At 49.9% G+C, this 27,577-nt stretch overlaps 1 protein-coding gene across 4 annotated transcripts; it reads left to right on the top strand.

The window, feature by feature from the left end:
• On the top strand, positions 1-25,915 carry VWA3B (von Willebrand factor A domain containing 3B). 4 transcript variants are annotated; one of them, XM_078881074.1, is made up of 23 exons: positions 1-96; positions 2,347-2,396; positions 2,580-2,899; positions 4,480-4,571; positions 5,749-6,044; positions 6,834-6,996; positions 7,669-7,841; positions 8,432-8,529; positions 9,429-9,575; positions 10,200-10,489; positions 11,015-11,172; positions 11,811-11,949; positions 12,205-12,336; positions 13,814-13,912; positions 15,392-15,643; positions 16,306-16,427; positions 16,940-17,160; positions 18,046-18,210; positions 18,613-18,667; positions 19,169-19,301; positions 19,834-19,952; positions 20,972-21,022; positions 24,907-25,915. In XM_078881074.1, the coding sequence occupies exons 3-23, from the start codon at positions 2,647-2,649 to the stop codon at positions 24,998-25,000; spliced, it is 3,252 nt and encodes a 1,083-aa protein (XP_078737200.1). In that variant the 5' UTR covers positions 1-96; positions 2,347-2,396; positions 2,580-2,646; the 3' UTR covers positions 25,001-25,915. The 4 variants fall into 4 exon arrangements, with proteins under 4 accessions (XP_078737200.1, XP_078737198.1, XP_078737199.1 ...); XM_078881072.1 differs by lacking the exon at positions 24,907-25,915 and adding an exon at positions 21,668-22,105; XM_078881073.1 differs by lacking the exons at positions 2,347-2,396; positions 24,907-25,915 and adding an exon at positions 21,668-22,105.
• Positions 25,916-27,577: the final 1,662 nt, after the last annotated feature.

The following is a 27,577-nucleotide window of genomic DNA, read 5'->3' as shown; positions in this document are numbered from 1 at the left end:
GACTGTACGTACAGTGCGGTCGCTATGAAGTTGTGAGTGAATGTTTCTTGGTTCGGAGCGACTTTAGAGAAAGTCGCGAGGGAGGCGGGGAGGGAGGTGAGTGTCCCCTGGGAGGGTTTGCCTTCAAGCTGCCGAGTTGTTAACGTTTTGTCCACTAGCCATTGTAGATTAATGTATTGTAATCATTGTTATAATCATCATCATCGCTACAATCAGCAGCTATTGTCACAGCGCTGCTGGGCGGTGGCGTCTCCCTCCCTCTCTCTCTGGGACGGAAGATCTCTCTCTCGGAATCGTGGCATTCGTTTAACGAAGCGTTCATGCTGCTCGGAATACGAAACTGTGCCATCGCTATATAGCAGCGCCTTATTCCAGGGCGGTTTGCAGCAATTGTAAAATTGTACATGAGGTGATAGTGGTTGAGATTAAGAGTGGGGTTATTAGAATGTGGTGGTTATGGTAACAGGAGAACAGGCGGGAGAGGTTAAGGAAGGGGAGTGATAGGGGACGTGATAGTGATAGTGGTATTGATAGTGGTATTGATAGGGGTATTGATAAGGGTTGGGGTAGTGATAGGGGTTGGGGTAGTGATAGGGGTTGGGGTAGTGATAGTGGTATTGATAGAGGCTGGGGTAGTGATAGGGGTAGTGATAGGGGTTGGGGTAGTGATAGTGATAGGGGTTGGAGTAGTGATTGGGTAGTGATAGGGGTTGGAGTAGTGATAGGGTAGTGATAGGGGTAGTGATAGGGGTAGTGAAAGGGGTTGGGGTAGTGGTAGGGTAGTGATAGGGGTTGAGGTAGTGATAGGGGTAGTGATAGGGGTTGGGGTAGTGATAGGGGTAGTGATAGGGGTTGGGGTAGTGGTAGGGGTAGTGATAGGGGTAGTGATAGGGGTTGGGGTAGTGATAGGGGTAGTGATAGGGGTTGGGGTAGTGATAGGGGTAGTGATAGGGGTAGTGAAAGGGGTTGGGGTAGTGGTAGGGGTAGTGATAGGGGTTGGGGTAGTGATAGGGGTTGTGATAGGGGTAGTGATAGGGGTTGGGGTAGTGATAGGGGTTGTGATAGGGGTAGGGGTTAAGCCTGGTCGTATCAGGAAGCAAGGTAGCAGTAACTTGCATGATAGGCTGGGCAGGGAACAGAGATGGGGGTTGTTCTAAGGGAGGAAGGCAAGCTGCAGGTTGTAGTTCTAGTGAAGATGGTTGCCCTGTGTGCCCGCACGGGCTGTTGATTCCAAGTGGAGGCGAGCGAGAAGGGAGTAGGAGCGTGACGAAGGGAGGTGCAGAGATATGGGGAGAGATTGGGAGCGCACAGGACGGGCCAGGGACATGAGGGGCGAGAGACGCGAGACTGCAGATACGAGCTACCGTCGGAGGCCGTAGGACTGCGAGAAGGGCTGGGTGCAGATGCAGCACTTGTCGTAGTAAACAAAACATCCATAGAAAACAGGGCGAACATAGACATGGCTTAGGGAGAGAGGGGGTAGAGAGAGAGGTGGGGTAGAGAGAGAGGGGAGGTAAGAAGGAGGAGAGAAGAGCGTGAAATATTTTCTGAAATCTTTCGTTTAAAAAGGGGGGTGGGGGGGCACATAAAGCAAAGCATTGAACAAAAAAAACCGAAATGATGAACGAAGCAAAGTGCCGACTACACCGAGCATCTTCTTGTTTCCTCTGATCGTAAAAAAAAAATGAGGGGCGAGAGAAGTTGGAGCAAGATCATCAAAAGGGATTTGTAGACTGGAGTGAGACGGTTTAAAGAGACGGCGATGATTTGTGTGTAGTAGGGGGCACGGGTGGGAATTGTGGGGGGGGGGGGTTAAAACGATTCGGGTTGAGGAGGCCTTTTTGCATCTGTTGGTCTTTAACCGTGTGGGAAGCGCCGTGTGGGAAGCGCCGTGTGGTTATCTGGGATTCGGGATAAGGGGCCGTCCATAAATGACGTCACGCGATTTTGGACGATTGTTTACCCCCCCCCTCGTCACGGTGTCACAGAAAGTCAGACCCCCCCCCTCAAATATGACGTCACAAAGCTCTGCCCCCCCCCAAAAATGAAACATGCTTCAAATCGCTTTAAACTATTGTCATTGTAGTGCGTATTTAATGTGGCGCTGCACTGATGTTGTAGGAGAAAACATTTATTACAAAGTCTATTTAAGTAGAACGTGTTGTCTCTATTTATAGTTCCGTCACACATCGTCACAAATGTCTGACCCCCCCCCCCCCAGGTGCGTGACGTCATTTATGGACGGCCCCTTAACCCCTTGGCGTTTCAGACCTTGTGCTCGGCAACCGTGAATTAAAGACAATGTGTACAGTCATTGAATCGGAATATTTCTGAATATTTATTTAGACTGCTGGAGGAATCCGATGAGCTGTAAAGCGTCAGGCGTACGTGCGCAGGTGAGGGGGGGGGGAAGTCCGCGTGCGTACAGGGAGGTGGGGAGCGGTCAAGTTTTGACAGATTTTTGCGTACGTACTAAATGGATGGCCCCTAACATCACACCACCGTGGCGCCCATTTAAATTGATGGCGTTTACTAACATCTCCTTTATTGCGGATTCCGGTGTTATTCGTGTTGTTAAGACTTAGCAGGTTCTACGTTTCAAAGAAAATAAAGCTACTTTGAAAAAAACCACACAAGCGGTTGAAGATGGGGTCAAGTTCGGACGAGTGGAGTCTGCGGCCGCGTTCAAGGGCCTTCGTGCGGCAAGAGGGCGAGATGAAGGACCCCACGGGGACGCGCGAGTCGAGGCCCGGCAGCAGGGAGGGGGTGACCCCCGCGTGGAGCACCGAGGCCACGCTGCAGCTACCCTCGTCGGCCTGGATCGCTCAGCACGGCCTCAAGAGGCAGAGGCTGTCACTCCGGCACGTGCTGGCCAGGATCGGATTCAGACAGCGCGAGGGTGAGTCCTGCTTCTCGCAGAGATGTTAACTACCTCGCCTTGTATACAGGAGACCGTGTGTTCGAACCCAACCCTGACACCTGTTGTATATTTGGAGTTTGCGTGTCTCTCGCCCCGTGGCCGTGTGGATTTTTCTCCATGTCCTTCGGTATTTCCCTGCATGTTAAACATATGCCTTTAGAGTATTCTTTGGGTCTTTCGATAAAGTCACTTAGGTTAAAAAAAGAATAAAATAAATGAAAAACTACGACGTTTCGATTTTATTTTTTCCTATCTACGTTACTTTACCGAAAGACCCAAAGAATATGAATTCCTGCAGTCACAAAAGCATTAAGTCTAGATTTTATGCCTTTAGAGTATTTGGTTTCTATCCATTTCCACATGATAAGCCACTTCGTTGATCGATCATTTGTGGCTGGGTCGTTTCTGAAAAAGAACTGTTTAGCTCTTTGGGCCTTACCTGGTAAAATACATTGTTTTATACTCTCAGGTTTTTTCGGTAAAGTCACGTGAAGCCTCACTTGATACAGTAAATCTGGCTGTGACGGTCCCACCTGATGACGGAGACTTGTGTTGCCTCCGAAACGTCGTGATTTATTATTTTATTTTATTATTACTTTAAATAATTTTCATTTTATTATTTTTTTACCTCCGTGACTTTACCGAAAAAACCTAAGAGTATGAATCCTTGCAGTCACGAAAGCTTCAAATCTAGAATTATATTTTTTTAGTTTAGTTTAGCCGATCGCTCAGGTGTGCCGATCCCTCCAGTCTTGCAGTGTGGAATAATCATTTGCATTCCTGCGTTAATCCACTGCCAGATGAATGCCTCCCCGTTTGGTGTCAACGAGGTCAAGCTGTCAGACACTTCCAAAGTGCCGGTGAGCCTACGGGACACAGAGTGTGACGTGTGAAGTGTCCCTGTTTCACGTTTGTGGGAGCCGCCTCCACCGTGGAGCCGGAGAGTTGCAGCTCCTCTGGGAGAGACGGCGAGCGAGCAGTGGAATAAACTTTCGTTGTTCACGACGCAGCAGAATCGACATCGGGTGGGTGTAGACTTCAGAGCAAAATTCCATTATAGTCTCATTGGCGCCGTGCGGTCGCTAAGACATTTTTACCTCTGAAAATATGTTGATGTTTATGCCACCGCTCGCTGTCTTACAGTGGAGCTGTCAGTCTCTTGGCCCACAGTGGAGGAAGCTCTCACGACGTGAAACGGGGAAACTTCAAACGTTACACACCTTGTCCGATAACCTAACCGGTTACTTTGGATGCGTCTGATAGTCTGGCTTCAGTTGTGGTTCTTGGGGGGGGTTGTTTTGACCATGCTGTCCGTTGCAATATGGCAGAGCTGGAAATGTCCGGTGATTCTAATTGTAACGCATAAAATAGCAGTTTTTTTTTTAAACGTGTTACTCAAAAAAGTTACGCTTAAGCGATGCGTATCATGTATGTGTATGTATGTTGAACTTCTTTCGCACCGTATACGTAGCTAACATCGCGCTAATCGAAGGTGCGGCAGAAGGACGGCGAAAAAGGACATTGACGCTGAAATTGCCATGACGGTGTTCCGTGTGCAGACTTTGAGCCGTCCCTTGGCCGGTTGGTGAGCTCGCGGTATGGCGAGGGTCGTTTTCTGGAGTACTGCCGGCGAGATGGGACTCTCTATAGGGTAAAATTCACACCACTATAAATTCTACAGATTCTCAATATGATAGATTATATATATTCTTACCACTGTAGATTCCAAAGATTCACACCACGTAAGATTCGACATTCTTCATAAAACTATAGGTGCTGTAGTTTCACAACACTATAGCTTGTAGTCATACTGCTACAGATTATCTAAATCGCACCATTGTAGCTGGTACAGGTTCTAGATTCACACACCTATAGATTCTATAAGGGAAAAACGTCAATCAATTCATGATCCAAACTCGTGACAATTTGATTGAATTATGCAACCCTATTCTTAGGTTTTCGGTAAAGTCACATAGGTAAAACATTTAAATTAATAAAAGTAAAATAAAAATCACGACGTTTCGGAGGCAACACGAGCTTCCGTCTTCAGGAGGAACCGTCACAGCACGATAGCTGTATCACTTTATTTTATTTGTATTTTACTTTTATTAATTTTAATTTTTCACCTACGTAACTTTACCGAAAAAACCTAAGAATATGAATCCTTGCAGTCACGAAAGCTTCAAATCTAGAATTATGCAACCCTATTCGCCGTCACTGCCGACCATATCGTACGGTGCCCGGAAGCAGCTTAGGCCAAGGCAATCCGTCGTGGCGCCGAACACATTAACAAGAGGTATTTGAAAGCTTGGAAGGTTGCGTTTCAAAGCGCTGGCCATTGTGAGGCTGCATTGCAACCGAAAATAGCATTGAGTGTAATGCCTGCCACGACAGCCCCCCACCAGAATCCTACATAATCTGGTTGTTGCATGGTGGTCACCCATCTGAGCCATGTTGAGACACAATCCTCCATCCGAGATGCGTGACAAACCAGACACGCTCCAAGTGTTTTGTACCGTGTTGGTTTTTTATTTCTCCCTTTGCTCTCATTTGTACCAAAAAAGAGACACGCTCCTGCAGAGGATTGTGTGCGGTTCTGCTATGGAGCTCACCGATGTGGTTTCGGGTTGTACCGCGGGGAGCTTCTCCGGGAGCGAAACGTCAGACGTCATGCCGGACAACACGCGAAAACGCACCGGAGAGCTATCGGGGAGACTGCCAGTCTCGCTGGACGACCCTCGCGTGGTGATTGATCGAATTAATGATCGATTGCACAGCGGGGCCGCTGACGGGGCCCGACCGCGTGTGGTTTGTCTTGCAAACACCAGCTGACGGTGAGCCGCGCGGAGCTGGAGAGCCTGGCCGAGGCGGTGTGGCGCTGCGAGCAGCTCTATCGCGAGCGTCTGCTGTGGCTCGGCTCAGGCTCGCGCCGGGCATTCGGCGTCTTTCACGAGCGTAGCATCGCGCTGGTGCTGTATGACGGCGGCGGCGGCGGTATCGACGTTGGTGGCACCGGAGATGCTGAGGGGGGCGCACACGAGGGACGATTCCGGGCCCTGCGCCAGGCGCTCGTTCTGCTGGTTCAAGAACAGCTGGCGCAAATGGAGCGGTTTAACGTGATCCGGTACGGATGGACGCGTCGTCGCATCGTGAAGTGAAAGGGGCGGCAGCGCTGTAATGATCCATGCTTTTCGTGGATGACATTAATCGTCTTGATATGTACGAGTACGGCCCCGTGTCAAGCCACTGCTGGATGGGAGCCTCTCCAGTCGTGGGATATATTGGACTACATTTCACCGCGCTGGTCAGTGCGGGCTAGTTAAGGTGGCTTGTACTGTTGACCGTGATTTATCATCCCAACACAATCCGGGCTCAAAACCTGCTTAGCTTCTGAGACCCGACAAGATTGGGCGCATTCAGGAAGATTTGGTTATAGGCTTTACACTACTCTCTCGTGATTCGGTGGCTTTGTCGTGAACCCAAGTAGTGATACGAATCAATATGAAGCTATGAATCACTACATCCCTTCGATCTGGCCAGTTGTGTTTCCCTGGCTGTGCGTGCGCGTGTGTGTGACACAGAGACAAAGAGGAGTGGTGGTACAATAGTCAGCGCAGTGCGCTACGAACCCGGCGACCCAAGTTCGATTCCCGCTCACGACAGCTAACAGTGGCGAATATTTGAACCGGTCCTGGGACTTCCCTAGGTCGACTCAGCCTCAAATGAGTACCTGGTGCAGTGTGTAAACATCGCCACCGGGGAGACAAAAGCGGCCAGGCGTGGTGCTGGCCTCCCACCCCCTCGTGTGCCGTGCCGGCCTTCACAGGTGCTACTCGCCAACAGCACTTGCCCCAACAGTCTGTGTAAGGCTCCACGGGGGGGGGATCTTTGTGCATGTGTGCGTGTGACACAGCGCGGGTGACACTCTGGAGGCGTGGCAGGAGCGTGCCGTGTCGGTGACGCCGCGGTCGCTGCTCTCCGCCTCGTCGTGGCTCCGCTCGCTGGAGGCGCAGGCCGTGCCCTGCGGCGGCACGGCCTGCGCGGAGGCGCTGACGCACGCGCTGGGGGACCCCTCGGTGAGAGGCGAGCACCACCAGGCTCTCACCGGTGTTCGCAGCGTGCGGTCGGTCAGCAGAGGCGATGCACGCGGGCGTACAGTCGGAGGTGCCGCGGAAGGGACAACAAACTGAAATGCTTTTTGCGTCCAGTCTGTTGTCCTTCCCCCTCCCACCCCGCACCTCCGATTAGCACGGTTGGCTACGTACGGTGCGAAAGAAGTTCAACGTACATACATACAAAGACGAAGATCCCCCACCTAACCATTTAGCCTATAGGGGCAAGTGCTGTTGAATAGGCGTTATTTTTTTAAACCGTGCTCCCAAGTCCCCCTGAATGCTTCGAAAGGGTTTCTGCCCTATGAGATAATAATTTGGGAAAATATGGCAAGACTAAACCAAACTAAACTATTTATATTTTACCAGGTAAGGCCCACCGAGCTACATAGCTCTTTTTCAGAAGCGACCTCGCTATCACAAATGTGGAAATTTATATCAGCCAAATACTCTAATCGCATGCTTCCAAACGTGGGGAGAAAAATCCACGCGACCACGGGGAGAGAAACACGCAAACTCCAAATATGCAACGGGCGTCACGGCCAGGATCGAACCCGTGACCTCCTGTATGCCAGGTGAGTTAGTTAACATCTGGCCACCGTGCCGCTCTGGGCCCCCCCTCCCCCGGCCCGCCAGGTTGAAGCGGTGTGCCTGGTGGTGGCCGGGCCCGTGGAGGGCGTGTTCCGTGAGCTGCTGAGGAAGGCGGTGCGGACGGCCGGGCGTCCCGTGCACGTCGCGTGCGTTGACGCTGCCGCCCCGTCGGCCTCGCGCGACTTCTTGCGGGAGATCGCGGACCTCACGGGGGGCAGGTGAGAGGCTCGTGGGAAGGTGGGCTTCACCTGGTCAGATACAAATATCTATGGGACCTTTGTTGCCATTTTCAAAATGATTCTGGTCTAACACTGGTGAGACTATGCCGTGAAGAAGGCTGCTGGCTCTGGTGTAGGCCAATCAATTTAATTATCGGAGCATGTTTTGTTTGCATGGTTTTGCCACAAGTACTGTGTGTGGTTAATGCAGACTTGATGCCTTGCAAAAGTTATCGATTTGGTGTTTGAACATCTTAACACCTCCTGTTTTATTGCCAGAAAGGGTCAAACCTATTTTGATTGTTTAATAATTTTTGTTGTTGTATTTTTTAAAAGTTATTTCCTTACCATTTTCTCAATTTTGCACTCCTATCGTGTTTCTCTATTGTTGTTGTAACGTTCTGACCCGCTCCTGCTGGACATCTGTGAAAAATAACTTTATCGCTCATCGGATTTCCTCCAGTTAAATAAACATTCTTAATCTGATTCCACGTCAGGTTTGTTTTGGAGTTTTACCCCACGTCGTAGTGGGATAGAGGCGCTGATTAGCATCTCCGTCGGTACAACGTTGATGCCGTCCGTTGCCGCAGGTTCCACACGTGCGTGCTGACGTCTTGCGCCCAGTCCGTGTCCCTCGCCCGCGACACCGCCGTTTCAGCCTCCCGGCCGCGTTCTTCTCAGCAGTGCGGTAAGGGTGACTCGAGCGACAGGACAGCCCTTAGCGCTCGCGTATTTTTACCCTCCCCACCCAGCCCCTCCCCACCCTCCCCTCCCCACCCAGCCCCTCCCTGCACGACGGACGGACGGACACAATAATCTCCTGTGGGTTGGTGTAACCAGGAGGTTCCTACCAGTATGAGAAAAATAACGCAAACTGGAAGCTGATTCAAATTTGAAAATGGTAGCAGACTGTCACCACTAGTTAAGTGCCCATTGTGGGGGAGAGGGAAAAAAAATCTCATTTTAGTTTAGGGAGATCATTACACATTTGGTCATATTTTATATATATATGTGTGTGTGTATGTGGACGGGATTTTTCCAAATGTTGTAATGGTTCACGTACTGGACCTGCAATGCAGAGGTCTCCGGTTTGGTCTCCCTGGCATGGCAGTTGCAACAACGGTCGATCGACAGGTTGCACTTGGTGGACGGACGTGTAGGTTTCAGTTTCATTTATTAGGTGTAGCTCTGTGAGCCATTCGGCTCTTGAATCGGGTGCAACCGCAACAAACAAAAACCAAAACACGAACAAGAAAACATCTTAAAGTGACTATGTGACTAAGTGCATACAGAAAATCCAAGAAAAGACAGCAAAATATTGCAGAAAAAGCACCGTACACCAACGCTGTGCACCCCCATCTCTTCCAAGATGTCAGCCTCGTGTGGAAGAGTAATCCCAATACCCCCTGGAGGGGCTCTCGAGTGCTCGCTCTAGTGGGGGCTGCGCGTTGACCTTCTTAGTTAAAGAAAATAAATTAAAACTTTCCAACTGGTGTAAACTGAACAACCGCAGGTCGCTGCAAGTTGACCGTCGCATGGAACTAAGATAACGCTGGTGTCTTGCGACCCCCCCGCCTCGCCTCGCAGTGGGCGTTCAGCAGGATGTGTGGGAGGTTTGGAAGGAGAAGGAGGAGGCATCGCAAATCCTCGGGGAGATCCGCCTCATCCTACGGGAGATCTCCGCTCCCTCCGCCACCTCTGGTCCGTCCACTACCTCCGCCGCTTCCCCACAACGTAAGGCGTCGTGACAATGCAGCATAGGCCTTTGTCCATTATCAAAACTTAACTATAAACTATTTTTATTTTACCAGGTAAGGCACACTGAGCTATGCAGCTCTTTTTCAGAAGTGACCTGGCTATCACAAATGATAGCCCAACGAAGTTGCTTATCACGTGGAAATTTCTAGCAGCCAAATACTCTAAACACATGTTTTTAAATACAGAGGGAAAAACGGAGGACCGGGAGAAAAATCTACACGAGCACAGGGAGAAAGGCACACAAACTCTAAATATACAGCAGCAGGCGTCAGGGATGGGATCGAATCCACGACCTCCCGCATACCAGGCGTGGTAGTTAACATCTCGTGGTAGCACGGCGGTGCTCCCACGGTGCCGATTTTGCCAGAATCACACGGTGACAAACCGCATGCCGCAGTCGCCGCGCGCCACGTCCACCACGCCATCCGCGTGGACGAAGGCGCAGCAACCAAGCGCCGTGTGCAGTGATAAACAGAGGGAGGAAAAGGAAAGCCCTTCACCTGGACTTAAACGGGGGCCCGGGAGTCAACAGCACGGAAGGTTGGAGGAAGAAGAGCGAACGACGCGGCAACTGCCGCCTGCGGGCTTCTCGTTCCGCAGGTCCAAGCCGGAGCGCGTGCCAGAAGTCGTGGCCGTGCGTCCCCTACAATCGGTGCGACGCCGCCACCACCTCCGCCGTCACCACCTACGCCACCGCCGCCGCCGCGGATGATGGCGATTCGTGGAGTGAGGACTGCGCGAGCGTGCGGAGCGACGAGGCCGAGCAGAGCTCGCGCGCGTGGCTCGCTCGCTACGGGCTGGAGGCGCGCGGCCTCGCGCTGCACACGGCACTGGGGCGCTGCGCGTTCCGCCACGCCGACGGCGTCGTGGACTCGGCACACGGCGACTGCGTGAGTGTCCGGGGGAGGGGGGAACGCTCCCCTGTTGCCAAGCGGTTTGCCCCCTCGGCGATTCGGGCAAAATCGCCACTGTGACACCACCACGGTGGCGATGTTAACTACCTAACCTGGTATGCAGGAGGTCGTGGGTTTGAGCCTGACCCTGACGCCTGTATAGTTGGAGTTTGCGTGTTCTCCTTGTGGTCGCGTGGATTTTTCCCTCCACATTTAGAATCGAAATCACGCGTTTAACAGAATTTGGCTGCTATAAACATTTTCACGTGATTAGCCACTTATTTTGTGGCCAGGTTGCTTCTGAAATATAAAAATAGTTTATAGTTTAGTTCAGATTACGAGTGAAGGCCCATGCTGATTTGTTTACCTTTCCTACACCTCGCCCTCCTATTGTGTTTTTTGCATTGTTTGTTGTAGCATTCTGACCTCATGCCTCCACTGGACACCTGTGAAAAGAGCTTTACCGCTCATCGGTATTCCTCCTGCAGTGTAAATGAATATTGTGCTTGTGCGTGCGCGCAGGGACGGCGGCGGCGCGTGCTCGTGAACGCGCGCTACTGCTCGTGCTTCGTGCACACGCTGTGGGCCGACGGGGCCCTGGTGCACGTCTACGTGCCCGAGCGCGTCTACCGAGACTACGCCGTGCGCCTCACCGCCGCCCTGCGCCTCATCCAGAGCAGGTGGAGTCCACCACGGCGCCGACAATCTGTGTGCGTGTGTGTGCGTGTAAGTGTGTGCGTGTGTGTGTGTGCGTGTGTCGACTCAGCCTCAAATGAGTACCTGGTGCCGTGTGTAAACATCGCCACTAGGGAGACAAAGGCGGTCGGGCGTGGTGCTGGCCACCCACCCCCTCTTGTGCCGTGCCAGCATTCATAGGTGCTGCTCGCTTACAGAACTTGCCCCAACAGTCTGTTAAGGCTGTACAGGCGCGCTTTGTCTTTGTTTTATCATGTAGATTGTTGACTGCCTTGTGTTGTATAAAGTGTTGGCTTTTGTAAGGTGTTGGTTGGCTTGTGAAGCTGTTGATTTTCATACAGTGGTAAAAGATATATATAAAAAATATATTACTTAGGATGAACAAAGCAGTGATAGTAGATAAAGGAAGAGATCCACACCGATTAGCTGACGGATTGTACGGACGATGGGTTGTGTATGCATGGGTTGGATTGTGTTTGTGTGTGTAGGTGTTGGGTTGTTTAGGGGTCGCTCTGTGTGGGCGCAGGTGAGTTGGTGCATGTGTTGCCTGGCCCTGGAAAGGTCCCGTGGTGGCCACGTCGCTGCCTGTGTGTCGCCACGTCGCTGCCTGTGTGTCGCCCAGGCTGGAGTGGCTGCAGAGAGGCAGCCGTGTTCTATTTGGCTCGATCGTGGAGGACCGTGTGTACGTCCTGATCGACACCTCCCTCTCGATGGAGGACAAACTGGACCTGCTCAAAGAAAAGCTCTATCTCCTCATCGACGTGAGTCAGTCGACGTTTTATGGCCACCAAAGTGTTTTGTGTTTTTCCCCCCCAGGTAAATGCTAATGGTGTTATCCGCATCACGTCACGAGTCAAGTTTGCATTTTTAACTCTCGGAGCAAGCAGTGCAACATCCCAATACTGATGATAATGATGATGATGATTTGATAATGATGATACCGATGAGGATTTGATGACGACGACGACGATGATGATGTGATCGATGAGAATGCTGAGCCTGAATGGACCCAACAGGAGCAGCTCCGGTACAAATCCGGCTTCAACCTGGTGAGGTTCGGTTCCCGCGCCGGGGCCTGGCGGCGCCAAATAGTGGACACCACCGAGAGCCACCTGGACGACGCCAGAGCGTGGGTGGAGAGTTTAGAGGTACACGAACCTTCGGCAACAACAGCTGCGTACCTTCTCATTCACTCGTGGAGTGTATATATACATACGGTAAATATTCTTGGTTCTTTCGGTAAAGTCACGTAGAAGGGAAACAATAAAATAACAAAAATATAAAACAATAAAATTATCACGACGTTTCGACTGCAACACACGCAATCATCGTCAGGTGTGAAAAACACGGCAAGAACATTTGAAAAAGTGGCGTTTTTTTCTTAACGTCAGCACCACGGACAGCGATTTTGGCAGTTGGCCAGATGGACGAGTCCATCTATGTTCGGAAAAGAGGAGGGGGGAGAAGAAGAGAATGGAATGCGGTCTGAAAGTCACCGTAAGCATGAACACAATCAATTAAGACCCGAAATGGTTGATCAAATCCTTCCAATGATTGCTAAGCCAGAATCCATCTTCTCGGTTGAAATTGTCTCTGTGTTTGTATATGTGGATAGCCTCATGAACGAATCTCTCATGGTAGCCACTTTTTTAAAATTTTCTTGCTGTGTTTTTCACACCTGATGATGATTGCTTGTGTTGCAGTCGAAACGTCGTGATAATTTTATTGTTTTATATTTTTTTTATTTTATTGTTTCCCTTCTACGTGACTTTACCGAAAGAACCAAGAATATGAATCCCTGCAGTCACGAAAGCTTTAAATCAAAACATACGGTAGATAATCCGAGGGGAAGGGGGTGCCGGATTTTCAAAAACGCCGGATAATCACCACATCATCATTATTTACAATAGCTTATTTTTGTACATTCTTGCATAGCATTACGTTTTCAGGTGTCGCACATACGTTTGTTTTCTTTAGTGTCTTAATTGTGTTTACAGTATAACATTGGCAACAAGAATAACATGCATGTAGACACAAATAAATATCCCAAAAGTTACTGTGTTTACTGTACTTACCGCTCCAATCTGGAAGGTTCTGTGTCATGGGGTGATGTGCGTAGAACTTCTCCGCTCTTGTTTCAACAACTTGATGTGTTTGACGATCACCAGCCTGATGCGAACACTTTTCGTCGAATCGCACCGTGCATTATCTGTTTTTATGACTGTAGTTATTAGTCATGTAATATACATACGTGTGCAGTATTTTCATTGTTTAAATTGTTGCATGCAGTTTATAATCTACCGTTTATAATATTTGACACTGAAATCAAGCACGGCTACTTTTTTTGTCACGAATGTGGTGCCGATCGCCTTTGTCTCCCTAGTGGCAATGTTTACACACCGCACCAGGTTCTCATTTGCGGCTGAGTCGACCTAGGGGAGGCCCAAGACCCATTCAGATGATCGTCACCGGCGTTGGCCGTGAGCGGGAATTGAACTAGGGACGCCGGGGTCGTAGTGCAGCCCTCTGACGCCAACACGACCGCTAACAGCACTTGTCCCAACATAATTTAAAGTAACAGGTTATTCTGGGGGGGGGGGGGGGGGTGATCTTTGTCTTTTGTAGGCCGGAGGATCCACGGACACCTTGGGGGCGCTGAGGCTGGCCCTCGGAGACCCCGCCACTGAGGGGGTCTACCTGCTCAGCGATGGACGCCCAGATCAGGTGCCAAACGCCCATGAAAGAAATTGACCGAACATCGCGGTCCAGCAGGGCCCTCCTGAACAAAGTTCATTTCAAAGTTCATTTATTAGGTGTAGCCCTGTGAGCCATTCGGCTCTTGAATTGGGTGCAACCGCAACAAACAAAAAACATGAACAAGAAAACATTATAAAGTGTGGCCCCATACCATTATCTTAAAGTGACTATGTGCAAAGAGAAAATCCAAGAAAAGACAGCAAAATATTGCAGAAAAATCACCGTACACCAACCCTGTGCAAATATCCCAGTGGGATGCAAGTCAAACAACAACAACCACAAGACAACTTAGATTAAGGCCATCAGTCTATTGTAAACAACATGTACTACCAAAACTCTGCAGCCATAGCTGGCTGCATGAGTCACTCCACAACAGAACAAGGGTCTCGACACTGAGTGAGACCTTCCCGGGTGAACAGGTGGCAGCGTTATTGTTGCACATGTGATTGATCTGACTCTGCGATGGAAAATTAGAGCGTGGTTGTTGTGAGTGCATGCAGAGATTGCATTTGCATGTGAGGTTAGTCCCAGTGTGGCCCCATACCTGTCAACCCACACGGTTTATCCCGTATTCTTGTAGAGGGAAATTGAGTTTTCAGGTCCATACGGCGTACAGCCGTTTCTATACGGGCCAAAAAAAAGTCTCTTTGTTTGTGTTTCTCCCTTGTGATGGACTTTGTAGGATGAATGTTGACATTTATCAGGGTACAGGGTGACCAATAAGGTCTGACTTGGTCTGTAATAAGCTGGCACTGATAAGGGGTTGACAGCTACGTGGATCTCACCTCTTTCGTATGTATGGGATAGAGCGTTACCGCCTTGCACACCTGAAATTTGTGTTACTTCGGTTTCCTCCCACATATAAACACTCATTAATTGGCCGATTATTCCTTACTATTATTATTCCTCGCTATATGCTTGTGTGGCGATCGAAACGTCGTGATCTATGATTTTTTCTACCTACGTGACTTTACCGAAAGAAGGACAAAAGAGTTTGGGTAATTGTTGGTGACGGCTGACCACATGGCTTCCATTCCCACCTGTGAGTCATTCTCTCTCTTCAAGAGCTAGTGAATACTCTTCGCGTTACAAGTTGAAATTTGTGTTGTCTTTTTTGTGTAATGACTGTATTTGAATGGAGAAGGTTGGTAAACCCCTTGGGAACGTGTTGGAAGGAGGTGCTACTTCAACCCTATCCCTGCGTTTCACCGTTAACCCTGTGTTTAACCCTTACCTACTATTTTACCCTAACCCTGTACTTAACCCTGACCCTTTCCTGTTATTAAACCTAATCCAGCTTCCCACTGCAGTGCTCTCCCACGTGCGCTACGACGCTTAACCCCTGAACCCTCACCTCCACCCTACCCACATACCTTAACCCTGACCCTGCATTTAACTCTGAATGCCGTTTTGTGACCCTTGCATTTTTAACCCCCTTCAATCCAGCCTCCCAGGACGGTGCTTTCGCACGTGCGCTACGACCCGCCGGTGCCCGTGCACACGGTGAGCTTCTGCTGCGAGGACGCGACGGCGGCAGACTTCCTGCACAGCCTGGCGAGCGACACGGGCGGCCGCTACCACGTGTACCCGCCCGGCGGCGCTCCGCACACGCCCCCCCCCGCCGCCAACGGGGACTCTGACGATGACGAGCCGTACGCAGGCGAACCTGCGCAAGATGGGCTGCCGCGCCCCTACACGGTACGAGGGCCGGCTCATCAATATGATCTATTATAAAGGTCCATTGGGTTAGATGGTGTAAATATAAATGTGCCGTTAAACCCGCCACCACCCGACATCGCGTAAATATCTCACCGCCGATCTGCTTAATTTTTATATTCTACTGAGAAAACTTGTATCTGCTGATTCTGGACCACGATCCGTTATGGTTCCAAAGGCCAGACCTTATTCTATGGAAGATGGAGCTTTTTGCAGCCAGGCTCCGCGATTGTGGAATTGCCTTCCTCCTCGGTTCAATTGGGAATTTTTGAGTTCTGTTACACTTTTTAAATCGCGTTTTTAAAACTCACCTGTTGTTACAACAGGCTCTCTCCATCACTTAACCCTTTACCGTTCCGAGACGTCTGCAAGTTGCAGAGGGGGTGTCCACGTTCACTGCAGAATCTTGAACACGCACAAGCGACTTGGCGTTAGTTTTATTTCGAGAGGCGTAGTAGCGCCGTTGTTTTTAAAGACATTGCACTCACCGCAGAGAACTGTAGCGACACGACCGCACTCTATGATAGCTGGCGCAAAACTGTTGCCACACGCCCCTCTCGCATGGCCTTGTGGGAGCCCCGGTGCGCCTCCCGACTTGAAGACGTACGTGTACGCAGGGCAAGTAAGGCTGCCTTGTCTTCCAGAGCGAGGATGTGCGCCTGCTGGAGGAGGAGCTGGCGAGGGGGGCGCGGGATCTGGAGCGAGCCGGAGCTCTCCGTGCGGAGTGCGTGCTGCTGGATTGTTACCACAACGGGCTGCGCACACGGTACAATGACAGCCGCCGCCCGTCACTTGTGCCAGGCTAGGTGTGCGTGGAGGGGCACGTGAATTGGCGAAGGCTTGTGAGCAGGGTGCCGCGCGACAGAGCCGGATGTTACAAAGTAAAATATTTTTTGACAATTTAGAAGATAAAAGTATATAACAGAGGTGGCTGTGTGGCTGCACAACTAAGGACGTCTCAAAGGAGTGAACGAGCACCATTGAGATCCTGGGTTCGAATCAAGGTTTTAGCCGCCCGTGATTAAATGGCAAGCCTAATGACTTGGCAGTCCCAGTCACCCAAGACTCCACAAAAAATGATGTGGTCTGTGATGGTGAGGAGTCTGACGAAGGAATTTGAATCGATCTGGAGTCTGGAGATGAGCGGAGAGAGTCGGCACGCGGAGTCGGGATGCGATCTGAGACGCGGTGGCCCCCGAGGGACCAGCCGATGTTGTTGACGACGAAGCTGGCGGCACTTTTTGTTACCCCCTCTGCTCGTTTTTTGTCCTCCCACAGTCCAGAGAATTCCCGCGGCTCCGCCAGCCCCGACTGCGGCCAGGGCAGGAACAGGCACCCCCAGGGCCATCCTCCCCATACCAGGGACACCATGTGTTGGGGCTCGGCCCCACCTCAACCCCCTCCGCGCCGCCCGTCACCCCAAGAGCTGGCGCACAGGAAGCACAAGTGGCGCAACTTTGCGTTGGAGGAGCTGGCGACCAACAGGGGATTGTACCCGGGTGGGTTTGTCACAACCGTCGCCCATTGGACGCCGGCTAGCCGGGATCTCGGTGTCAGGACTCGTACGAGTGATGTGATCATGATGGCGATGGAGGCGTTACCCAAATTGCTAGGTACCTTGTGGTAGAAGGAAGAGAGTCAGTCCGCAATTTTTTGTTATTATCTGTCACTGCGAGCATCTTGGCCACACTGATTGGTAATTGGAAGAGGATATTTGACCTGGCAGCGCCGTGTTTGTAATCTTAGCCTGTTCAGTCACTGCAAGGGGCCTCTCTGTACTCGGATTGCTGTTCCGTGACCGTGAGGGCTGCACCGTGTGTCGTGCGCATGCCTGTGGGGTGTGTGCGCACGCGCGTTGCACTTCAAACCGAATTGTTCTTGGACAATGCTATGGTTCGTGTTAATGTGGTTGTCCGCCAAAACGGTAGCGTAGCGGTTAGCGCGCTGCGCTACGAACCCGCAGCCCGAGTTCGAGTCCCGCTCAAGGCAAACACCAGTGATGATTATCTGAAATGGTCCTGGGCATCACGGAGGTTGACTCAGCCTCAAATGAGTACCTGGTGGTATGTAAACATCGCCACTAGGGAGATAAAGGCGGCCGGGCGTGGTGTTGGCCACCCACCCCCTTGTGTGCCTTGCTGACCTTCATAGGTGCTACTCTCAACAAAGTTTTACAATTTTTTTTTCTACCAGGTTAGGCTAACAGCACTTGCCCTAACAATCTGTTAAAGGCGATATGGGGGATCTTTGTCTGCCAAAGGCTTTTCTAAGTTATATTCAGCCCTCAGTAGGGAACTGGCTCCCCACCCCTGCACTCTGCGAGACCATCCTCCAAGGATGGCATTACTGGATTTGTCTGCGATCGTTCTGTCATTCCGACGCAGCCCACACACGCTCCAGCCTCTTGCGGGCCCTGCACGGAGCTGCCGGTGGCTCTGAGGTCAAGGCGGCTGGGTCACGGGCTGCCCTTCCCGAGCCACAGTGGTTGCTGCCAGAAAGTGGACGGCTGCTGGACACGAACCTCCGCAAGGAAGCTGTCGCGCTGGGCGGTCAGTAATCTACGCGTGGATTCGGGCGATTTTGTGTTTCGTAATGGAATGAAGTTGATGTTTGAACTTAAAAAAGGAAAAGTTGGAAGTGTTCCAGCTGGCTCGGTTTTTGGTCGAGCCTGGGTTTCAGCTGCCTTTGATTAACCTGAGTTCTCCATGGTGCTGCCTTTTGTCAATCCGCTGTTTGATGAAGGGCTGATCTCACGCCGTGTCGATCGTCGGAGGTTGTAGGATGATACTTCAAGCTGATCGGTACTGGGTTGATCAAGGGGGAGGCCCGGTTCAGATATCGCTCGCCGCTGACGTTCGCTGCGGACGAGAATCGAACACCGATCGCCGGGTTCATTGCGCAGCGCGTTAACTGCGGTGCTGCGCTGCACCGCACTGTTTCTCATTCTCCAGAGTTAATGGAAGAGAAGTCAACAACACCAAAATCCAAAAAGAAAACCTCAAAAGAGTGAGTTGATAGAAGTACGCCTTTATTTATTTATTTGATTCTCCATAATCAATATGTACGTGCGCTTAACGTGTTCAAGTATGTACGACATTGAACTTCTTTCACACCGTACGGAGCCAACCGTGCTAATCAGAGATGCAGGCGGAGGACAAGAAACTAAACACAAAAAGCAGTTCTCAAGAAATGAGTTCGTCAATCCAAATTATTTAAAAGTTCAGAGCTTTGGTGGCTTCCTAATATAGGCAGGAAGAGTCTTCCAGACAGCCGCAACAACGCACCTGAAAGCGTGCGATGCGGTAACCACCGTGTTTGTTTGATGGCCGAGCCAAAAGCCGCCGCTGCGAGAACGACGGGAGTTCGCGCGATGATGGTTTATGCTCTCGACGAGATCAGCGAGGTGTAGTGGTTCGTTTGTGGCGAGCACTCTGCGTGTGCGTGTAATGCGTGCGGCCTGATAACAACAACGCATTCGTTCAAGTCCCTTTCCCCCTCGGGTCACAGCTGGCTGGCACGCAACAGTTTGGTGGCCAAGAGGCTGACCATAATGGACGCTCTGCAGCCAACAGCCCTGCCCGTCTCGGCCACCTACGTTCCCATCCTGGGAAAGAACGTGCACTCCAAAGTGTTCAACGAGGTCTGTCAGATCTTCCCTCTCCTGCACTGTCAAACGAAGCGGTCAAAACATAGGGGGTTTTTTGTGGTGCTTTTTTTTGGGTTACGTGATCCAACCCAAAATTTGTTTTTTTATTATGGATGATGTTGGTCGCAAAAGCCTACGTGTTAAACTGAAAGCAGTCAAAGCGCGCGTCTCCCGACTCGCTAAAGTAAGCGACGGACAGTGGTAATGTTGACTGACGATCCAGAACTAGTGGGGAGGCAATCTGCCTGTTAGGACACGCGCTGATTTAGTTCAACGTACGGATGATGTATAGATGCAGCATCGCTTGCTGTGCTCACCGTACGTTGATGCATTATTTGGATTATGTGTGTGTTATCATCGTTTGTTTTCAATTCGTATATGTTGTATGTGTTTGATCCACATGACACCACAGAAATAATTCATCTTATTGCATAATGACTGCTTGGGGAGTTTGGTGAATCGATGCATGCCAAGTGATGATTATGACAACGATGTTGATTACGACGACGATGATTGCGTGTCCCAGATTATGCCACTGGCGTTTGAGTCTCACGGCGGCGCACGCGTGCAGCTGGTGAACCCGCTCGCTGTGAACCTCACCGCTTACGAGGCTCGGCTCACCAAGCAGATCGAAACTTACGAGAAGTGAGGGGCCCGCCTTACCGGCACCACTACTCCCATCGATCCGTCGTAATGTCAACATCTTCATAGAGAAGTAACATCCGACCGCTGGTCCAACCAGACTTTGGTTCAGCTCCCCAGCACCACCGCACTGAGTCGCTCTACGGGTTTATAAATTCTCCTCCTGGGTCGGTTGCATAGAAACAGATGACTGACATTTTCCCCCTTGATTTGAAAGTTTAAGAGAGTCTGTTGGTTGACAGGCATCCGTACAGAGTGCTTCGCAGGGTAACTCGAGTTCGTTTTACCAAATGTGGCGTGTCATCACGTGACTTCTAAAACCTTGCATAGCCATACATCATACTGATTACTTCTCACACGTGACCTAAACCAACAGAAGCCCTTTTTAACCCGAGTTAAAAACTAAATTGATTTATGATAATAGGTGTTTCCCCTTTTATCTGGCAACAAAACAAGTGTTAAGTTGTTAAAACACCAAACTGAAACCTTTTACAAGGAATCATGTCTGCATTAACCACAATACTTGTGGTCAAAATGCAAGCAAAAAACATACTCTGATAATTTATGCATTGTCTTTGAAACTAATTGGTCCACACCAGAGACAGCTTTCTTTTGAGCCTCGTCTCAAACGGTGTTAGACCAGAGGACGCCAAAAGGCGTACCGCACAAAGACAATGCACTATCAGAGTAATGAGGGCTCGGGGTGAGCAACTACATCATGGGATCTCCTTTGCCAGTACCCAAAAAAAAACCTATTATTATATTTTGGTACTTGCAAAGGAGGTCCCATGATGTAAATTGATTTAGTTCGTATTGTCACTAAACCATTTGTGGTAAACTGAACGATGGTGTTGTCCTATCAAGAGGCAAATACTCATACTGGAGTGCAGCGTAACATCACCGCGTGCAAAACAAAAGACCTCTTTGGAAGATGACATCACATTATTATTATGATGAGATTGCTTCAATGAAAGCTCGAGTTGTGATTTTACAACCGACTCATTTTATTTTTTGTAACACAGACACCTGGACGCGATGGTGTTCCAAGCTCTGCCCGAGAAGCAGAAAGAGAGGTGAGAGTGTGTGAGCGGGTAGCGGCGTGGTTACCAAGTGTGCAGTCGGTGCAACTGCACTCGCTGCCTCCGGGCTGCAGGGGCTCAGGTGCTGGCTACGTTGAAGGCGGGAAGGCGTGGGCCACTAGACATAGGCAACCCACGCGAGATGGTAACTACCTCACCTAGTATACAGGAGGTTGTGGGTTCGATCACCACCCTGACGCCTGCTGTATATTAGGAGTTTGTGTATCTCTCTCCCCGTGGTCGCGTGTTGTTTTCTCCGGGTCCTCTGGTTTTCCCTCCACATTTAGAATCAACGTCACGCGTTCGGAGTATTTGGCTGCGACAAATTTCCACGTGATAAGCCACCACTTGCTTCAGCTATTGTTTGTGACAGCCAGGTCACTTCTGAAAAAGAGCTACGAAGCTCAGTGGGGCCTTAACTGGTAAAATAATAAAAATGTTAATGAAAAAAGTTATTTAATGTAACGTTCTGCAGTAGGGTAGCCGTGATTGGTGTGCATGTCAAGTGCCCTGCGCACCACTGCAAACCTTAACGTCACCGAGCAATGGCGCGTTTTAATACCGACGGCGACAGCGACGACTACGATCACTGAATTGACGGCGACGATAACGAGCCCACGGGTGCCGATCACGTCGCAGGTTTGCGCAAGGCGGCCGCGCCCCCTCGTTCGTGGCGCGCCGGGGCGAGCTGCTGGCGGCGCTGGAGGCCGCCGGGTGGCCCGTGACGCAGGCCGCAATCGCTCGTGTGGAGCGAGAGGCGGAGGCGGCCCGCGCGCACCTGGAGAAAGCGCGGGAGCTGCGTCGCGCAGCCACGCAGCTGGCCAAGGGCGGGCCGCACCGCGCGAGGCCACGCACCTGCCCGAGGCTCGCCGCCACGGCCACCGCCATGGCCCGCTAGGGAGGGGCCGCAGCAGCGGTGGCGGTGGTGGTGGCGGTGGAAGCAGGGTCAGCGCTGTAATCGACCTGCTGTGTCGTCTGGTGATGATAATGGTCATAACCATGATGATCCATAATAGAGGGGTTTTTTTGGGGGGTTAGATCGCGTGAATATATAAATGTGTCGTTAAAACCCGCCACCACCCGACACAGACAACTAGTAAGGGTTGTCACGTAAACAGAACGTCCCAATTCGTCACTAGTACAGCACACCAATGCATTGGAGAGCCAAGCCAGAACATTTACAATCTGCGATGTTTTGCCAGTAATTACAACCAGCTTCATCAGGCGACAGCCAGATTTGTGGAGAAGTCCACCTGTTTCGTTCCTTATATAGAGGCGTAGATGTGGGGACCACACTTCTGCACTCTTGCGAAAAGTTTGTAGGGGGGGGGGGGATTAACGAGTCAACGTACACTATGCATGCACATTATTCGAGCCCTTTGATCTTGTTCTTCTTGTCCATTGCGTGTATTAAAATAGCTGTACCAACGGTAATCCCTATTGAAGTATGGTGCCCTGTATAGGCACGCATTTAAACAATGTATTATTTGATGATTCGCTTCCACGCAGCACTAAGCCGATAGCTATCCAAACGGTTAAAATTATTTTTATTTCTTTCAATTTCGATAGATTCTCTAATTAGTCTTGGCCAGTAGTAGTCGTACTCAGATTGTAAATGTTGAGGCTTTACTCTCCAAGACACCGGTTAGTGCTGTACTAGTGACGAATTGGCACGTTCTGTTTACATGACAACCCTTACTAGTTGGCTGTGTCGGGTGGTGGTGACGGGTTTAACGACACATTTATATATTTACGCGATCTAACCCAAAAAAAAAAACTCTTATGGGATGATATTGGTCGCGAAAGCCTCCTACGTGTTAGACTAGCCATGATTGATGATTACCGTTATAACCGTGATGATGATGATCGAGATGATGACCCGTTGTGTTGTCTAGAACAGCTGCTGTTGGTGATGATAATCATGATCATAGCCATGATGATGATGATTGCCATTATGACAGGGGTAGTGGTGGTGATGGTAACCTAGACGATGGTGGCTGTGGTGGTAATGGTGATAACGCCCATGATGGTGATGATTACCCTGATGATGCAGGTGATAAATACCACGATGACCTGGGGGTCAATTGTAATTGTGTCGAGGTGGTCTGGTGACTCAGAGGTCAGAGCACACCTCACTAAAAACCCAGCAAGCCGAGTTTGATTCCTGGACAAATTACGGTTCAGTACCCGCAGGAAAGCAGTGCACCTCCTTGTGCAAGAGAACGGCTTTGGAAGATGTCCATTAGTTCTGACGTCGCTTTAGTTGGCAACTTTATTCGATCCAGCGGCACATGTTTTATCATGCCCTGAAAAGAGAGCATCGTCACGCGTGATACCACTTTATTTTTAATTCTCAGGTTGGTATGAGCAGAATTAAGTTAAAAATGTAATGTCATTAATGTTACGGGTGTTGTTGTTGTTGTGCAGTCATTGGTAACCGGACTGAGACCCTCAATTCATGATGCTTGAGAAGCCGGTTTGATCACAACTTAGTCTAAATGTGTTTATGGGTCTTTATGTGAGTCTATGTGTCTCTATGTGAGTCTATGGGTCTCTGTGTGTCTATGGGTCTCTATGTGAGGTCTGTGGGTTTACATGTGAATTTGAAAGTAATGAAATGGAGAGACAGGACAGTGTTTGACATGGATTGTACCTCCACACAGCAGTCGAGCAACGGCTTCTGCTGGGGTACAGCACCACCACTGGGACAAACCACACGCAGAACCGCAGTACACCTAATACTAGAAATAGTAGTAGTAATCATAATGGCAACTTGTTAAGTTTAGTTATGAGTCCAGTTGCTAATGATCATTTCGGGCGGTGGTGCGTAGTTGCCTGTCGTAGCATAGCAATGATTATTTGTTAAATATTTGTCATCAATATATTGGAGGGGGACATTTTGAGCATATTTGAATATTGGGGGGATGGTGATGATATATATATTATAATTACGGCCTTGAGTTTCACAAAATCTGCACGATCGACGGACCCTTCCAAAAGCACGAGATCCACAGGATTACCCAACCGTGCCAATGTGGCCATCTCGCCCCCCCGAACTGGCACCGTCTAAAAACTAAACTATAAATTAAAACTATAAAACTAAACTTTATTTTACCAGGCAAGGCCCACTGAGAAACGACCCGGCTATCACAGACGATAGCTCAATCGAAGGGGCTTATCACGTTCGAAAGGTATTGCAGACAAATACTCCATGAACGCGTGTCGAGTATAAATGTGGAGGGATAAAACCTGAAGGACCCGGAGAAAAATCCACGTGAAGAGAGACGCAGACTCCAAATATACAGCAGGCGTCGGGGTCGGGATCGAACCTACGACCTCCTGTATACCAGGTGAAGAAGTTAACATTGAGAATAGCAGCAGGCCACGCTTTCCCACCTGATGACGGACGCTTGTGTTGCGCCCGAAACGTCGTGATTTAATTTATTTTATACCTACGTGACTTTACCGAAAGAACCAAAGAGTATTGAGAACAGGTTTTCCCATTTTTTCTGGCAACAAAACAGGCGTTAAGATGTTAAAAAGCCAAACTGAAACCTTTTACAAGGAATCACGTCTGCATTAACAACAATACTTGTGGTCAGAATGCAAACTAAGTTAACATTTTTTTTGTTTTTGTGGCGCTCCCATCAGTGAATCTCTTCCACAACGAGAGAGGTGGCTTCTTCAATGTCCCGAACTCCCATTCCGTTATTGTCCCCTCTGCCGACTCCAATATCCTTGTTCAAGTATTTGTTTGAGTAACTATCGAGTGTGTGCAGGTTGTTGCTATTTGTGGCTGGAGGGGCCCACCCAAGCATTGGGCCTACAGAGAGGACCGGAAGTTGGTCACCCGTTTCGATATCTTCTGTCGTTCACAGCAGCATCGTGCAAGCTTTTATCTACTTCTTTGTACGTGTGTTGGACTTCTTTCGCACCGTGAACGTAGCCAACCGTGCTAAGACAACAAACTAAACAGTAAAAGCAGTTTCTAAATAAATTAGTTTGTCCATCTAGATCAGGGGTGGGGAACATTTTTTCTGCCAAGGTCCATTTGGATATTTATAACATCATTCGCGGGCCATACAAAATGATCAACTTAAAAATTAGCCCGTTATATTTGGTCAAACATTTAATTAACTCGCCCCTAATGCGATGGCTGGAACTGCTTCTCTTTGGCGAGGCGTGTGATGTTAGCTGGTGTTGATGATGTTGCTACTCGCAACTGCTTTTCCAGGTTTGCTCCTAGATTTGTTGAATTTCGAGTCCCGCCTGCGGTTACCTTGGCAGGGCCACACCAAATGATTTCGCGGGCCTTGTACGGCCCGTGGGCCGGACGTTCCCCACCCCTGCTCTAGATGCTTTAAAAGTGCGAAGCTCCAGTGGCTTCCTAAGATCGGAAGGAAGAGCGTTCCAGACGGCCGCAGAAGCAGCGCATCTGCAGTGACTGTCTTTGTTCGATGGCCAGCCAAATGTCGCCGCGAGGACGACCGGAGTTCGCTGAATGATGGTTCACGACGTGATCAGCGAGGTATGGTGGTGCACTTGTGGCGAGCGCTTTGTGTGCGGAACGAGCGTCATGTTCGTTGTTCACACCACCCCATCGTTCATTCACCTGTCTCACCACTCGTGTCCTCACACGTCGCATGTTGGACTCTTCGAGTGTTCTAATTGTACGATGTAATCGTGTGACGTGCATCTCTTCCCCCCCCCAGGAGACTCGTGTGGATCCGTTCGTAAAAAGGTTGCCGTGACGTTTTGTTTTACACGATTTTTAGTAACTCACTCTGTCTGTCGTCGTATCCTCAAATCTTGTAACTCAATTTTAACCCACTTCACAATGCGGTTATCGACTGCAAACTTGGTATACGTATGTCATACTGATGACAATACTATATTCTATCATAAAAAAACGTATTTTAAAACATTTTTTATATGTTATGTTTCTGCTTGGCTCTAATTGCCCACGCTAAACTGACGTTGGCTGAAATTGGCAGCGGTCCCTTACGTTATGGCAAGCCTCGGGGCCACTTCCTGGAGTCGTGAAGTTCTTCCATCACTAGCACGGTACATTTCATTAACGCGTGTTTTTAAAAAAAAGTTTTTTTTTTATTACTTATTTTTAATTGCGACTGTGGCAGCGGGCGGGGGTGTGTGTCCTGCGTGATCGTCGTTTGCTTCACCCGCCTGCATTGCCGTGCTGCATTTGTGGATTTCTAGGCAAGTTTAGAAGATTCCACTCCGCCCCACGGGGTTTGTTTGTGGCCTCGCTCGCGTTCGGTTCCGTCACTCGGGGAAATCCGTGGATAGGGCGTCCGCCCCGAATCGAGCGTACGGCGATTGTTGATGAAGCGAAGGAGCGCTCCACGCCTCGTGAGATTTTAGAATCGTCGAACCAAGGGGGGCGGGCTAGGGAGACGGCCGATGGGAGAGAGAGAGAGGGGGCTGCAGGTATTGTGGTCTATGTAAACATGACTCCTTGTAAAAAAGGTGTCATTTTTGTTGCCAGATAGAAGGGTAGAAAACCAATTATCATATTTTTTACTGGCAAATGAGGTTCCAATGGTGTAAATGCTTACCCCGAGCTCTCATACTCTAATGGTGCATTGTCTTTGAGTTGTGCGCCTTTTGGCGTCATCTGGTCCAACCCATGTGAGACTAGGCTCTAAGGAAAGCTGTCTCGGGTGTGGACCAATCAACTTCAAGGACAGTGCATACATTATCAGTTATGTTTTTTGTTTGCATTATGACTGCAGGTATTGTGGTCTATGTAAACATGACTCCTTGTAAAAAAAGGTGTCAGTTTTGTTGCCAGATAGAAGGGTAGAAAACCAATGATCAGAGAGGGCTGTTGTGTGAAGCTGCCAAAGCGTGGAGAGAGAGGAGGGGTTCTACAATTTCCAGTGTTGGTACCTGTGAGAAGCGAATAACTGACAACTAGGAAGTGATTAATAGGAAAAAGTTTTTGGGTAAGATCGCGAAACGTCGTACTACTCAAATAGTGAATGTTGTGGATTTACTCTCCCACACACCGGTGGGGCTGAAGTCAACTCATTGTCGCGTTCTGTTTACGTGACAACCTTTACTGGTTGTGTCGGCTGGTGGAGGGTTACGACGCATTTATACTCACGCGATCGAACCCCTAAAACCTCTACTGTGAGCAATATTGATCGCGACAGCCTCACCACGTGTTGAACTGACTAGGAAGTGGATCGGTGGCGGCTCGTGGCCCAGAGGTGAAGGAGGCAACACAGTCCACCTCGGATTTTGCGGTGGGGCTATGCAATGACGCACGTGGGTGGACGTGTGTTGATACTGGTAGGAACCTCCTGGTTACACCAGCCCACAGGGGATTATTGTGTCCGTCCATCGTGCAGGGAGGGGCTGGGTGGGGAAGGGCTGCGTGGGCAGGGAAGGGGCTGGGTGGGGAGGGGCTGGTCACCCCGTGGTGCCCTTATAAAACTCAACGTTTAACCTACTCACGCCGGCTTGTGCCCGCCCTCACAGTCGGGCATATTTGCGGAATACACCACGCCGCCGTTGACCCTGGCC

The sequence above is a fragment of the Lampetra fluviatilis genome, chromosome 60 (assembly GCF_964198595.1).
Source record: "Lampetra fluviatilis chromosome 60, kcLamFluv1.1, whole genome shotgun sequence".
Taxonomy (NCBI): Eukaryota; Metazoa; Chordata; class Hyperoartia; order Petromyzontiformes; family Petromyzontidae; genus Lampetra; species Lampetra fluviatilis.
The sequence above is the reverse complement of the archived record's forward strand: the minus strand, read 5'-3'. Positions and strand labels throughout refer to the sequence as shown.

What these genes read in the sequence shown, in the direction of transcription:
- VWA3B (XM_078881073.1), top strand. Translation starts at nt 2,647, where the DNA reads ATGGGGTCAAGTTCGGACGAGTGGAGTCTGCGGCCGCGTTCAAGGGCC. An exon ending in CTGCGCCTCATCCAGAGCAG is followed by an intron (nt 11,173 to 11,810) that starts GTGGAGTCCACC and finishes TGTGTCGCCCAG; the next exon opens with GCTGGAGTGGCTGCAGAGAG. An exon ending in CACAACGGGCTGCGCACACG is followed by an intron (nt 16,428 to 16,939) that starts GTACAATGACAG and finishes GTCCTCCCACAG; the next exon opens with TCCAGAGAATTCCCGCGGCT.